Genomic DNA, 14388 nt, shown 5'->3' on the forward strand with positions numbered 1-14388 from the left:
TTAATGAGTTTAATTAACATAAATGTAGAAAAATAGCACAAATAGTGCATTGTGTGTGCAGATGTGAGCTGATATTTCTAACAACTTGTTTACCTCACTAATTTAATAGGTTTTCATCTCCTTATTCAGACAATAATTTTTTAAGCACCTAAAATACTTGGATCTGCTCGCATTATATATAAGTCGAATAAGATGAAATAGAATTTAATAATTTTGTTAAATAAATCAGTGATTAAGTCAACAAGAAACTGGAGCATTTATATTCTTATGCAACACCTGTCGTAGGGTGAATCCCTTTGGCTGCTAATCGACTAAAGTATAGTTATACTACAGTTCAAAGTATGGCCTCTGGTATGAAACACTTAAAAAGCATTTTATGTGTACTCCAAAAGCCATTATATTTATTCATATTTCTATTGTACTGTCGGCATTCAACATTCTCCTCATATATTTACGCTAATGCCGTTTGTATATCATTCCTCGGCCGGATGTAAACCTGCTACAAATTCTTAGTTACTAAAACAGCAGTAATTCGAGACAAAATTAATTCTTGTAATACATTTTTAAGTTCCATGAGTGCTTTATCAAGATTTTTTATTTTATTATAAAAATACATACATATGTGTACGAAAGATATTGAAAATTCTATTCGTTAAAATGCATTTTGATTAACAACTTAATATACGTATAATACAAGCATGTTGCCTTTATTGAAATGGAGAAATTAATAAAATTCAAACCGTGTTAACCATAGTTTCGTTATATTGGCCATCTGCGCAGTACAATAGAGGTGTTAATAGATAAATACTTATGTATATGTATATAACACCTATGTACGTAATTCGCATCCTAAACGCCATATAGTGCAAACAATAGGGCCTTGTTACATTTTTATGTAGCGTGTTTTTCTTTTTCGTTTTTAATCCAATCTTCCCAAGATCCGGGATAGTATTTCACATTTGTAAAACCCATAGCATTTGCTATTTCCGCAGCCTTAAGAGCACGTTTTCCAAGTTTACAAGTAAAGATTATCTCATCGTCAAAACCTGGCTTTCGGCGACCGTATTTGGACTGAAACCTTTGCGGTTTAACATCTTCCGCCAATACTTGCACTACGCATGCCAAGGGGATATTTATACTTGTGGGAATCTTTCCAGTTTCTACAAGCTCATCCGGCTCACGAACATCAATCAATAATTTTTCTGGGTGATTCGGCAAATCTTTAATGTCACTATAATTAACATCCAATATAGGTTGACGTGTTTTCTCTGTGCTGTATTGCATATTCTGTACATAGTTTCTCCATGACCGGCATTTAATGGGACAAGGAAAAACTTTCTGTGTCACACTTAGATGGGATACGTTATTCGAAGCTATTCCAATATTTCGCACAATATGATCTGCAAATTGAATAGTTTAATTGTACAATATTATATAGTAATTGGACAAATAGATTATATACCACCAACGCCCCCATATCGAATTGCAAAAGTTCTAGTGACGCGAGAGACCTTAGATATCATCTTCCTTATAAAGATGTTATGTACAAAAATAAAAATTATATAAATAAAGCGGTTCAATATTGTAGTTGCTTAAATAATATTAACCTGACGGCTTGCGCCAAATGATATAGTGCCCACCACGAAACAGGAATGCATTTTAAGGTATTAGAAAGTTTTAAGATTTTGCTATTCACCATCCGTAAAAATCAAACCAAAACGTGGGAGTGAGCAAAAATCCAATTGTAGCATCAAAAATTGTATATTTTGTGTATAATTGTAAAATTTGTATTGAGTTGTTTGCCTAAATGCGTTAATTTGTCAACGCGCAATCGAATTTTCAGTAATTTTATATAATTAAATTTTTATATATTTATTACATCAAAAAACAGAGAATTAATATCCCTTTATTCTTCCAAAACTGTCGATTGGAAATCAACGTCTTGGAATCCTGAACCCTTAAGCTAGAAGTCCATACCAGTTCTTTCAGCTGTTTCCTCAGACGCCGCTATTTGAGGCGTGCGTCTTGATGTTGTTCCACAAATGGAGGGACCTAGATTTTTATGGTTTCATGGCAGAAATACTCTCGGGGTTTGCCATTGCCCGTCGAGGGGCGATCGCTATTAGAAAAAAACTTTTTCTATAATTTTACTGTTTCATGCACAGGGATTCGAACCTACGCCCTCCCGAATGATAATCACGCACCAACGTATTCAGCTACGGCGGCCGCCAAACGAGTATGGTTACATCTCACAAAACTCACTCACTCGTATAACTCAGTATTTTCACAAAAAAATATAATTTTTGGCAGCTCTTTTCCTGCGCTACAGGTATACTAACGCTCATTTATGCCAGCACTTATTTATATTAGTTGCTTAATCTATTGCCCACTTGCAAACCCCTGGCAAAACGAAGAGGTCTTATATGAAAACTCCTCACCAAGCGAAATTCGAAACGCCCTGAGCGTCAGAAAGTAGCCAAATTTCTACTTTTTAGAGGCGTTTTAGGCGTTGGTGACAAACAGTTGAAACGAACACTTGTTCTGGTGCGAGTGAATACGCCAACGTTGTAATCAATGACTCTTCCTACACGTGTAGGCACAATTTAGACAATCAAATGAACATAAACATTTGTTATTAAACTAATGTGTCCTTGAAGGTCTACAATACAATAAACAAATTAAAGTTGTTTTTTGAAACAATAAATATTATTTATAAATAGTCTTATTTTCTGCGAATGCATATTGTTTTAGCCGATAAATTACTTGTTTGAAAATGATTCTTCTTCTCGTCCGCCAATATTCATTGCAATACGTAAACATTGCGAGTAAATATTACACCTGAAATTAAAATATGTAGTTGCAACCTCCTTATGCCTGCAACGCCTGTAAAACCTGAACAACTTCGAAAACCACATCGCCTGAAAGAACTGTTGTGGAGATTTTTTATTTTTTTTTTTTTATTTATATAAGCTTATACAATGTAAATTTACATATCGCACCCTAAACACAAAAGGGTCACAACTCAAAATGTACTTCTGCTCAAATATGAATGAGACGTTATCAATAAAACGGTCCGCGGATGACATATGGCAAAAATAATTTTTTTTTTTTGGTAGGACTGTTTTAAGCTTACATGGCAAATTTCAGCGTGATATGTCACATAGTTTGTTTTCTGTGCTACTGTAAACAAGTCAAGCTCGAGTGTGGAAAATTTTGAGTTGTGACCCTTTTGTATTTAGGGTGCGATATGTACAACCTAAAAAAACATGCAGCGCTAGCATCAGAGGCTATCAGCTGACCGTTGAAGGAATGATTTGTGTTAAATTCTTCTCAATAGGTCGCAATCTTTTAGAAAGTGATATATGGTTTTTACGTTTTCCTCAGTTGGGCTGGAAAGGAGGGAAATAGGATCCGTATTAGAGTAACATTCTCTTTTATCTCGAAGCATTGGGCAAAATTCTAATAGGTGGAGGACAGTTGCTGTGTCGTTGCAAAATGGACAGTTATTGGTTCTTATGCTACCAAGGAGGTGAGCATGCGTAGCTATTGTGTGTCCTATCCGGAGACGTATGTATGGAATGAGAAAGTTAGCTGGAATTGTTGAAGGATATAATGGTTTGATCCTTGCTGAGTTGACTATTGTATAATGATGATTATAAGAAATCCAATCGAGGAAGAGTTTCGAGTGCCTCTTTTCATGAGACGATATATATCAGATTTTGTAAAGAAGTTGAGTGTTAATGTGGGCGCGTTAGCTGCATCTTTTGCTAATTCGTCTGCGTAAAAATTTCCTGTTATACCAGTATGGCTAGGAACCCACATTAGCTTAATTTTCTTTTGATATAAAATAAGGTATTCTCTAATTGAATTAATGACAGTAGTTTGGTTATAGCAATTTTTTATAGCTTGAAAACATGATAAGCTGTCGGTACATATTACATACTTTCCAGAGTTTTTAGAAGCATGTAGAACAGCGTGAAAAATTGCGGTGGCCTCAGCAATAAATATAGAACAGAAAGGGAAAAGCAGCCCATAGGATATCGGCTTACCTTTCTCGCTAACGACAGCAAAAGACGTACTTGAGTTTTTAGAGCCGTCCGTGTAAAGAAATCTCCAACTATTATGTTTCAATTCGCTCGCGACTACTCGAAATTCAGCGATATAAACCGCATTAGCAGTGATGTTCTTAGGCAGGCGGACTAGATTGTCTATAAAAGATTCTTTAGGCATCAACCATGGTGGATGACAAAGTTGACGTAATTTAGGTGGTTTTAATGGCAAGTTATTTGTTTTAGCGAAAATCGCGCAAATGTATATAGCTGATTCAATTTTTGGCAATCGGATCCGTGATGACGATGAAAACAAAACTTTTCGTTGCATGTTGTTGGAACCAAGAATAATCCTAGGGTAGAGTTTCATAGTACTGTCTTCCATGTTATCCCTTAGTGAGGGAAGACCAGATTCAGCTAATAAATTTTTTATAGGCGATGTTGGAAATGCACGAAGCGATCTTCTTATAGCTGAATGATATGGTGCAGCAAGCATTTTGAGATGGTTATTTGAGTGATGTCCATAAATTTCAATAGCGTAGTTTATTACGGAGAGTATTAAAGCGTTGACGACTTGAATTAATAGAGCTGGGCCAATGAGCGAGCGCTTACATGATAGGTACTTAACAATATTTGAGTTTTTAATAATTCTATTTCTTATATACTGACAGTGATCTTTAAATACATACTTACTATCTAGAACTAATCCAAGAAACTTAAGTATAGGAGAACATGTAATATTAACATTATTAAATGAAATGGTTGGAAAATTACAATTTTGTTTTCTACAAATGTGGAATGATTTAGATTTAGAATACGATATTGAAGCGCCTGACGAAAGGGACCAAGATGATAGCTGGGAAAGGGAGTCTACAAAGGAAGATGATATGGAATTCAGGTCGGAAGATTTGGAAAATAGGAGAAGGTCATCAGCGTATAGCTGGTGACATATATTAGGAAAATTTGATAAAATAGAACTAATTTCGTCGAATGCTATGGTGATCAAAATAACTGATAACGGAGATCCCTGAGAAGTTCCGTTATCTAAGGGAAGTGTGGAAGAAGATGTATCAGAAATAAGAACTTTGATTTTACGTTTATAAAGGAAAGATTTTACGAAATTAAAAACACGGGGTCCTACCTTCCATTTAATTAATTGTCTTAGAACTACGTGTATACCAACACGGTCAAAAGCCTTTTCAAAATCAAGCGAGAGAAGGGAAACGTGGTTTTTGTTAGATAGAGCATCACAAATGAAGTGGTCAAGGTACAAAAGAGCATCGATTGTGCTTTAGCCTTTTTTAAAAGCAACCTGATTAGAGTGAATAAGCTTATTAAATTGGAGGAACCAGGAAAGTCTTGTAGCAACAATTTTTTCTAAGAGTTTACCTAGGCAAGGAAGAAGAGAAATAGGACGATAGCTGGTAACTTCGCAGGGAGATTTGCCCGGTTTTAAAATTGGAATGATGGCGCTGGTTTTCCAGACTTGAGGGATGATGGAGGTTTGAAAAATATTGTTGTAATGTTTAAGGAGTCTATTGAGGAGAAGAGGGGGTAGGTGTTTGATGATGGGATAGGAAATTTTATCTAAGCCAGGAGTTTTACCTTTCACAGAAGACAGGGCAAGATGGAGTTCAATTGAAGACAAATCAGAGTCGAGATATTTGGCTGAATGTGATAAGGGAGGAGGTAAGTAACTATGGGAGAGAATAGATTTCTTGTTAGAAGAGTATACAGATGAGAAATTAGAATCAGAGGAGATATTAGAAAAATAAGTGGCGAACTCTAAGGATATAGTAGAGTGCCTTGAGAGGAGTTGAGGGAGGGGATAGGAGAGGAAGTCAGGTTACCAGATAGTCTTTTTATGTTTCTCCAAATCATTTTGGGATCAGAAGAGGAGTTTATGCTGGAGGTGAGAGTCTGAAAAGATTTAATTTTTGCCAACTTAGCTTTTCTTCTAAAAATTGCATTCGCTTTTTTATATGCTACAAGATTTGATGGCGAGCGATTATATTTGAAATGATGCCAAGTTTGTTGTTTGTGAAGTCTAAGCGAGGAAAGTTCGCTATCCCACCAAGGAGGGTTTTTATTGCGGGGCTTAGGAGAGGTTTGTGGAATGGATTGGTTGGCTGCAGATATTATAATTTTTTGAATCCTGGAAGTTTCTTGATTAATATTATTAGAAGGAGGTAGTTTATCTGAGTATTTCAAACAAAATTCTTCAAACTTAGGCCAGTCAGCTGAAGAGGTTTTGAAGAATATTCTAGAGAAGAAGAGTAAATTTAAATCTCCACAACATCGCTACCGAGCTGTCAAACCGTACGGTCGCATTTAATTAGTTTGTGCTCTATACTTGCTTCTTTCTGTTCTGCGCTACTTAACCTAAGTTTGCTTTTTAAAATTTTTTCCACGTGCTTTTTTTGTATTTCTGTTAAAGCTTTAAACTTACAAATTATTCTAAAAAATCCGTAATATTCTATCAAAATGCCCCCCGGGGCCAACAAGCTGGGGGATAATAGGTTTGCTCCTTTATCCTCATCTCCCAAAAGCAAAAGGAAAAAACCAATAACCTGAACTCTGTATATGTTCCCGGAATTACCTATAACCAAGAAGGATGATCCTAAGCATCTCGTTTTAAAAGTCTCAGGACGACACTAAACCGATCTCATCCACATCTTGTTTTGCTGTCTACAAAGGTATTCAAACAATTAGTAAAGACGTTAACAAAATCACAGCTCTTCGAGATGGCAGTCTACTAATACTAGTAAAAAGCCAAAAAATTGCCGAAAAATTTTTGTCAACTACATACATATCTGCCTGGCGCTGGTGCTGTTGTATTTTCACTCCATGACTCACTTAACTCAGTAAAGGGGACGATATATGCTCCATTCATTTGCCAACTTGCCGATGAGGAAATAATTGATGGTCTTAAAGATCAAGGCGTTACTGCAGTTCACAAATTCACCAAATTAAACAATGGCTCGCGGGCACCTACTGGCGCTTTATTACTGACATTCGATAAATACACTTTGCCTAGTCGTATTAAAGTGGCCTGGCGAACACTAGATATCCGTCCTTATTATCCTAATCCCATGCGCTGCAGAAATTGTCAGTTGTTAGGTCACACGACCAAACGCTGCAACAACAACCCATCTTGCGTGATCTGCAATCTTCCCTCTAACCATTCCTCCCCCTCTGATTGTACTAGAGTTAAATGTGCTAATTGCGGTGGTGAACATCCTTCTTCTTCTAATGACTGTCCAAGATTTGTCCAATCTAAAGAATTGCTCAAAATTAAAACTATTCACAAATGCTCCATGAGAGAAGCCATCAGTCTATATAAGTCTCAAACTCCAACTACTCCTTCACCATTTTCTTACGCAAATGTAACTGCTACCAGCAATATCGATTCTTTAAATACAAATTTCACCAAAAATCAAAACAAGCTAACCTCAAATGGCTCCAACCTCAATATTATAGTTAAAACTTCAAGCCATAACACCTTATCTAATACCAACATCCATACAATCTCTACAGACTGCTCTTATACTCCATCTCCCTCAGTATCTTCCTTAAATAACTCTCCTTCCCCTCCCTTCTCTCCTCTCTCCCTATCTTCATCTCCTGCCATTAATTTGCCTCCCGCCTCTGCGCCTTCTCCATCTACCGTTCCCTCCTCACAGATCCCCTCGCTCATGGAAACATAAATCCTTACACTATTTTTCTTTTCCTTTTCTCTTCATGATGTTAACTGTCCTTCAATGGAACATTAACGGTTACATAAATAACTACTTTGAACTTGAAATATTAATTAAAGAACACAACCCCTCTGTTATATTACTAAATGAAACCCATATAGCAAACAATTTAACAGCTTATACTCCAAAACCGTACATTGGTCACTTCTATAACCTTCCGTCTAACACATCAAGCAAGCAAGGTATCGCTATCCTGATTAGAAGAAACATCCCTCATAACATTCTCCCTACACCTCATTCTAACATCTCGTCCATTTCCCTTGAAATTTCCTCCCCCTTTAAAATGATTCTAATTTGTGCCTATTCCCCGCCTCAGCAAACATTTACCTCAGCCGATTTCCTGAACCTTCTCCCCCCTTCCTCCTCTCCTTTCTTACTTGCTGGTGACTTCAATGCCTGGTGTCCTCTTTGGGGTTCTCCCTCAATTAATACCAAAGGCCGCGCAATTGAAGACGCTCTACTTAGCTCCGACTGTTTTGTACTTAACGATGGTTCCCCTACCCATTTTTCCACTCATTCCACTTTTACTCATATTGACCTTACATTCTGTTCTACTTCACTCTCCCCCAAAGTTGATTGGCATCGTATTGATGATCTTCATGGAAGCGATCATTTTCCTATCAAAGCTAACATTTCCCACCATAATTCAACTTTTACTAAACCTAGAATATTCTTCAAAACCTCTTCAGCTGACTGGCCTAAGTTTGAAGAATTTTGTTTGAAATACTCAGATAAACTACCTCCTTCTAATAATATTAATCAAGAAACTTCCAGGATTCAAAAAATTATAATATCTGCAGCCAACCAATCCATTAAACAAACCTCTCCTAAGCCCCGCAATAAAAACCCTCCTTGGTGGGATAGCGAACTTTCCTCGCTTAGACTTCACAAACAACAAACTTGGCATCATTTCAAATATAATCGCTCGCCATCAAATCTTGTAGCATATAAAAAAGCGAATGCAATTTTTAGAAGAAAAGCTAAGTTGGCAAAAATTAAATCTTTTCAGACTCTCACCTCCAGCATAAACTCCTCTTCTGATCCCAAAATGATTTGGAGAAACATAAAAAGACTATCTGGTAACCTGACTTCCTCTCCTATCCCCTCCCTCAACTCCTCTCAAGGCACTCTACTATATCCTTAGAGTTCGCCATTTATTTTTCTAATATCTCCTCTGATTCTAATTTCTCATCTGTATACTCTTCTAACAAGAAATCTATTCTCTCCCATAGTTACTTACCTCCTCCCTTATCACATTCAGCCAAATATCTCGACTCTGATTTGTCTTCAATTGAACTCCATCTTGCCCTGTCTTCCGTGAAAGGTAAAACTGCTGGCTTAGATAAAATTTCCTATCCCATCATCAAACACCTACCCCCTCTTCTCCTCAATAGACTCCTTAAACATTACAACAATATTTTTCAAACCTCCATCATCCCTCAAGTCTGGAAAACCAGCGCCATCATTCCAATTTTAAAACCGGGCAAATCTCCCTGCGAAGTTACCAGCTATCGTCCTATTTCTCTTCTTCCTTGCCTAGGTAAACTCTTAGAAAAAATTGTTGCTACAAGACTTTCCTGGTTCCTCCAATTTAATAAGCTTATTCACTCTAATCAGGTTGCTTTTAAAAAAGGCTAAAGCACAATCGATGCTCTTTTGTACCTTGACCACTTCATTTGTGATGCTCTATCTAACAAAAACCACGTTTCCCTTCTCTCGCTTGATTTTGAAAAGGCTTTTGACCGTGTTGGTATACACGTAGTTCTAAGACAATTAATTAAATGGAAGGTAGGACCCCGTGTTTTTAATTTCGTAAAATCTTTCCTTTATAAACGTAAAATCAAAGTTCTTATTTCTGATACATCTTCTTCCACACTTCCCTTAGATAACGGAACTTCTCAGGGATCTCCGTTATCAGTTATTTTGATCACCATAGCATTCGACGAAATTAGTTCTATTTTATCAAATTTTCCTAATATATGTCACCAGCTATACGCTGATGACCTTCTCCTATTTTCCAAATCTTCCGACCTGAATTCCATATCATCTTCCTTTGTAGACTCCCTTTCCCAGCTATCATCTTGGTCCCTTTCGTCAGGCGCTTCAATATCGTATTCTAAATCTAAATCATTCCACATTTGTAGAAAACAAAATTGTAATTTTCCAACCATTTCATTTAATAATGTTAATATTACATGTTCTCCTATACTTAAGTTTCTTGGATTAGTTCTAGATAGTAAGTATGTATTTAAAGATCACTGTCAGTATATAAGAAATAGAATTATTAAAAACTCAAATATTGTTAAGTACCTATCATGTAAGCGCTCGCTCATTGGCCCAGCTCTATTAATTCAAGTCGTCAACGCTTTAATACTCTCCGTAATAAACTACGCTATTGAAATTTATGGACATCACTCAAATAACCATCTCAAAATGCTTGCTGCACCATATCATTCAGCTATAAGAAGATCGCTTCGTGCATTTCCAACATCGCCTATAAAAAATTTATTAGCTGAATCTGGTCTTCCCTCACTAAGGGATAACATGGAAGACAGTACTATGAAACTCTACCCTAGGATTATTCTTGGTTCCAACAACATGCGACGAAAAGTTTTGTTTTCATCGTCATCACGGATCCGATTGCCAAAAATTGAATCAGCTATATACATTTGCGCGATTTTCGCTAAAACAAATAACTTGCCATTAAAACCACCTAAATTATGTAAACTTTGTCATCCACCATGGTTGATGCCTAAAGAATCTTTTATAGACAATCTAGTCCGCCTGCCTAAGAACATCACTGCTAATGCGGTTTATATCGCTGAATTTCGAGTAGTCGCGAGCGAATCGAAACATAATAGTTGGAGATTTCTTTACACGGACGGCTCTAAAAACTCAAGTACGTCTTTTGCTGTCGTTAGCGAGAAAGGTAAGCCGATGTCCTATGGGCTGCTTTTCCCTTTCTGTTCTATATTTATTGCTGAGGCCACTGCAATTTTTCACGCTGTTCTACATGCTTCTAAAAACTCTGGAAAGTATGTAATATGTACCGACAGCTTATCATGTTTTCAAGCTATAAAAAATTGCTATAACCAAACTACTGTCATTAATTCAATTAGAGAATACCTTATTTTATATCAAAAGAAAATTAAGCTAATGTGGGTTCCTAGCCATACTGGTATAACAGGAAATTTTTACGCAGACGAATTAGCAAAAGATGCAGCTAACGCGCCCACATTAACACTCAACTTCTTTACAAAATCTGATATATATCGTCTCATCAATGAAAAGAGGCACTCGAAACTCTTCGTCGATTGGATTTCTTATAATCATCATTATACAATAGTCAACTCAGCAAGGATCAAACCAGTATATCCTTCACCAATTCCAGCTAACTTTCTCACTCCATACATACGTCTCCGGATAGGACACACAATAGCTACGCATGCTCACCTCCTTGGTAGCATAAGAACCAATAACTGTCCATTTTGCAACGACACAGCAACTGTCCTCCACCTATTAGAATTTTGCCCAATGCTTCGAGATAAAAGAGAATGTTACTCTAATACGGATCCTATTTCCCTCCTTTCCAGCCCAACTGAGGAAAACGTAAAAACCATATATCACTTTCTAAAAGATTGCGACCTATTGAGAAGAATTTAACACAAATCATTCCTTCAACGGTCAGCTGATAGCCTCTGATGCTAGCGCTGCATGTTTTTTAGGTTGTACATATGTAAATTTACATTGTATAAGCTTATATAAATAAAAAAAAATAAATAAATTTACTCTTAATGCGTTGTGAATGAAATATTATTTGCATCCGCAACACAGGTACCCTTTAATTAAGACATTCGCACAAAAATGTTAAAATTTCGCATTTCATGTCTCCCTTTCGCATTCGTAGCACTCTGTTAGACGTGGTTAACTAAAATTTTGTTTGACGCACACTAATGATTGTTGAACCGAACACGGGGTGAGCTAAAGAGATGGGGTTCAGCGCACTAGACAGGTCTAGTTTACTGTGACCATGTATACAGACATTAAATAAATCTCTTAGTACCTTCCTAAACTCCCAACCCAGAATGCCGGAGTCCAACCATCACCGATCGCAGACAAAGAGATTCAGCTGCATCGTGAGACCTGTGTAACTTTGGCTCAATTATGTCTTGGGTACTATAGCAGACTAAACTCCAGCTTATCCAGAATCTATCGCGACATACTCAATATATTTCCAGATTGTGAAGGTACACCGCCCGATACTAACCATCTATTCACATGCCCTCTTAAACTCACTCGCCTTACACCCTTCTCCCCTCCCTTACACCCGTCGAAACAACATATTTCCTAGGGCTATTGTTAGATGCCCTATGACTATCGGTGAGAGCTTGATGCATTGCTACAAAATCAACAGCAGAGGGAACACGGCAATCAGTTTTACGTTACCGGAACAACCTAGATTTATTCCCAACCAAGGACTGTCATTCCAGTAGTAGTCCCCGTACATGTATGTGGAATGTTTATGCTGCTACAACAACAACTACAAGGAATGGAGCGGGTGAAGGTCAAATAAATATTTCTATCACTGAATGTTATTTCTTTTATCCAGTAAACAAATTATTCAGAAACAAAATTGATTGATTAAGTTTGCGCCAGCTTGTACAATCCTTGTTATCCAGATCTTCAGAGATTGATCGCGGAAATTACCAGAGAGACGCGACCTAAAGATTACGTTAAAATACAATATTAATGCACTGTTGGACTTGGTTAGTTCTAAAATATACTTATTGCTCTTACACGAAAATTTTTTACTCAATAAGACATCCATTTAATAATTATGTTTTGTTTATAAAACCATTTTTTGTTTTGATATCCGTGCAAGAACGAAAATTTCGTGTAAAAAAATGTATTAGTTAACCGTGTTATCTCAAAATCGCGTAAGACGGTGTTAAAAGAGACCGTGTACATACATATGTATATATTTTTTTGTTTTCAAAAGACCAACATTAATACTTTCGTTGAATGGCTGCCCCAAGATGACACTGATTACAGAACCTTTAATATAGAACTATGTATTCATAATTGATTTACTGGATCGCGTTAGTATGTGAAACTCGCTTAACTTTGATAACATGAACAATGGATGTATGTATGTATTTGAAACTAAGGCCAAATTTGTGATTTGTTTTTATTTATTTATACAAAGGGATTTTATACTTGTTATCAATTTGATACAATTTCATCCGGGAGCTTCGAATCAGCAGATGAAAGAATCATTCCGTCTTAACCTTTATTATATGTATGTATTTAACACTCATTTGTGCGTATTTTGTATGTATGTATATACATATGTATAAATGTATGCCATCATGCCATAAATTGCAAAACAAGGCAAATATTAGCAGCTCACCTTTAATAGGTAAACTTTCAGTTTTTTGAGAGTGTTACATTACGGAAAAGCAAAATCTTTGCTTTAAATGGATATTCCGACTCCAAATTATATTATTACCGATTAATATAATGTAAGAATGTAATTTAATGCCTACATACATATACATATGTAAGCGTCTACGTAATTCTCCATGTAAGTTCACTTGTAATTTCAGAAAACTAAATTGAAGAAAAAAGTTGTAACAATGGGCAAATGGTGGTCTATCTTCTTTAGTGAATATTAACACAATATTGCATTAGGCATCATATTAAACACAAAGTATAAGCTACCAAAAAGTAGTGAATTTCGAAACTTTTAATAGATATAAAAAAACATAGTTTCAATTTTCTCGAGTTCCAAGACTTTGAAAAGCTAACCAAAAATATATTATATAATTATATGTACATATGTATGTATATACATGTATGTATGTATGTTTTTAGGTACATTCGGGATCCGTTTTAGAGCGCTTATCAACAGCAATATTTTCATATTATTAAATATAAAAAATATCTGTCAATAAATATTAGAAAAGAACTGCAGTCAAACTTCTATAACCCGAACTATATTGAGAGTTATTCTTATTTTCCATGTACTTATGTATTTGTAAAACGTTCCTTCTCTCTGTAACGTTTCCATAGGCAATGACATTATTAAGCACCATAGCAGTATATTCTATTTTGAGAGGAATGGAAAGTCAGGATGAGGGCTCAGTGAAGGAAATTATTTATGTTTACAAACGAATGACCCATACAACTGACGGTCCCTATAAAGTTTTGAACAAATTAGTATATATTTTTGGATAAAACTCCTGAAGGGAATTAGGTTTTCAGTCTCTAATTTCTGATTATTTTAATGTATTGTAACTTTTTCTTGTGTTTGCAGTTTCTTAAAAAAAAAACATGATAATATTCTATAAAGTTCATTGGATAATAATGATTCGAGTTATAGAAGTTTGACTGTAGTTCTATGTTGATATTGTTGTAACATCATAAATCATTACACACATTTTTTAAATGCTGGGCACATATCCGTCTAAATATAAATCCGCGTAATTTCAATAACGTAGAAGAGACTGTCGGAGAAATACAGCCGTTGAAACATACTTAAGAAGGATGCGTTGGCAACCATTTATGCGCATCTTTTATCG

The 14388-nt window shown here is 36.0% G+C and overlaps 1 protein-coding gene across 1 annotated transcript; it reads right to left on the minus strand.

The window, feature by feature from the left end:
• Positions 1–552: 552 nt before the first annotated feature.
• Positions 553–1625, minus strand: LOC128859112 (rhodanese domain-containing protein CG4456). Its single transcript, XM_054095856.1, has 2 exons — positions 1463–1625; positions 553–1400 (listed from the first exon to the last, which is right to left on the minus strand). The coding sequence occupies exons 1-2, from the start codon at positions 1521–1523 to the stop codon at positions 892–894; spliced, it is 570 nt and encodes a 189-aa protein (XP_053951831.1). The 5' UTR covers positions 1524–1625; the 3' UTR covers positions 553–891.
• Between the last annotated feature and the right edge of the window lie 12763 nt (positions 1626–14388).

This window comes from Anastrepha ludens, chromosome 2 (genome assembly GCF_028408465.1).
Source record: "Anastrepha ludens isolate Willacy chromosome 2, idAnaLude1.1, whole genome shotgun sequence".
Lineage (NCBI taxonomy): Eukaryota > Metazoa > Arthropoda > Insecta > Diptera > Tephritidae > Anastrepha > Anastrepha ludens.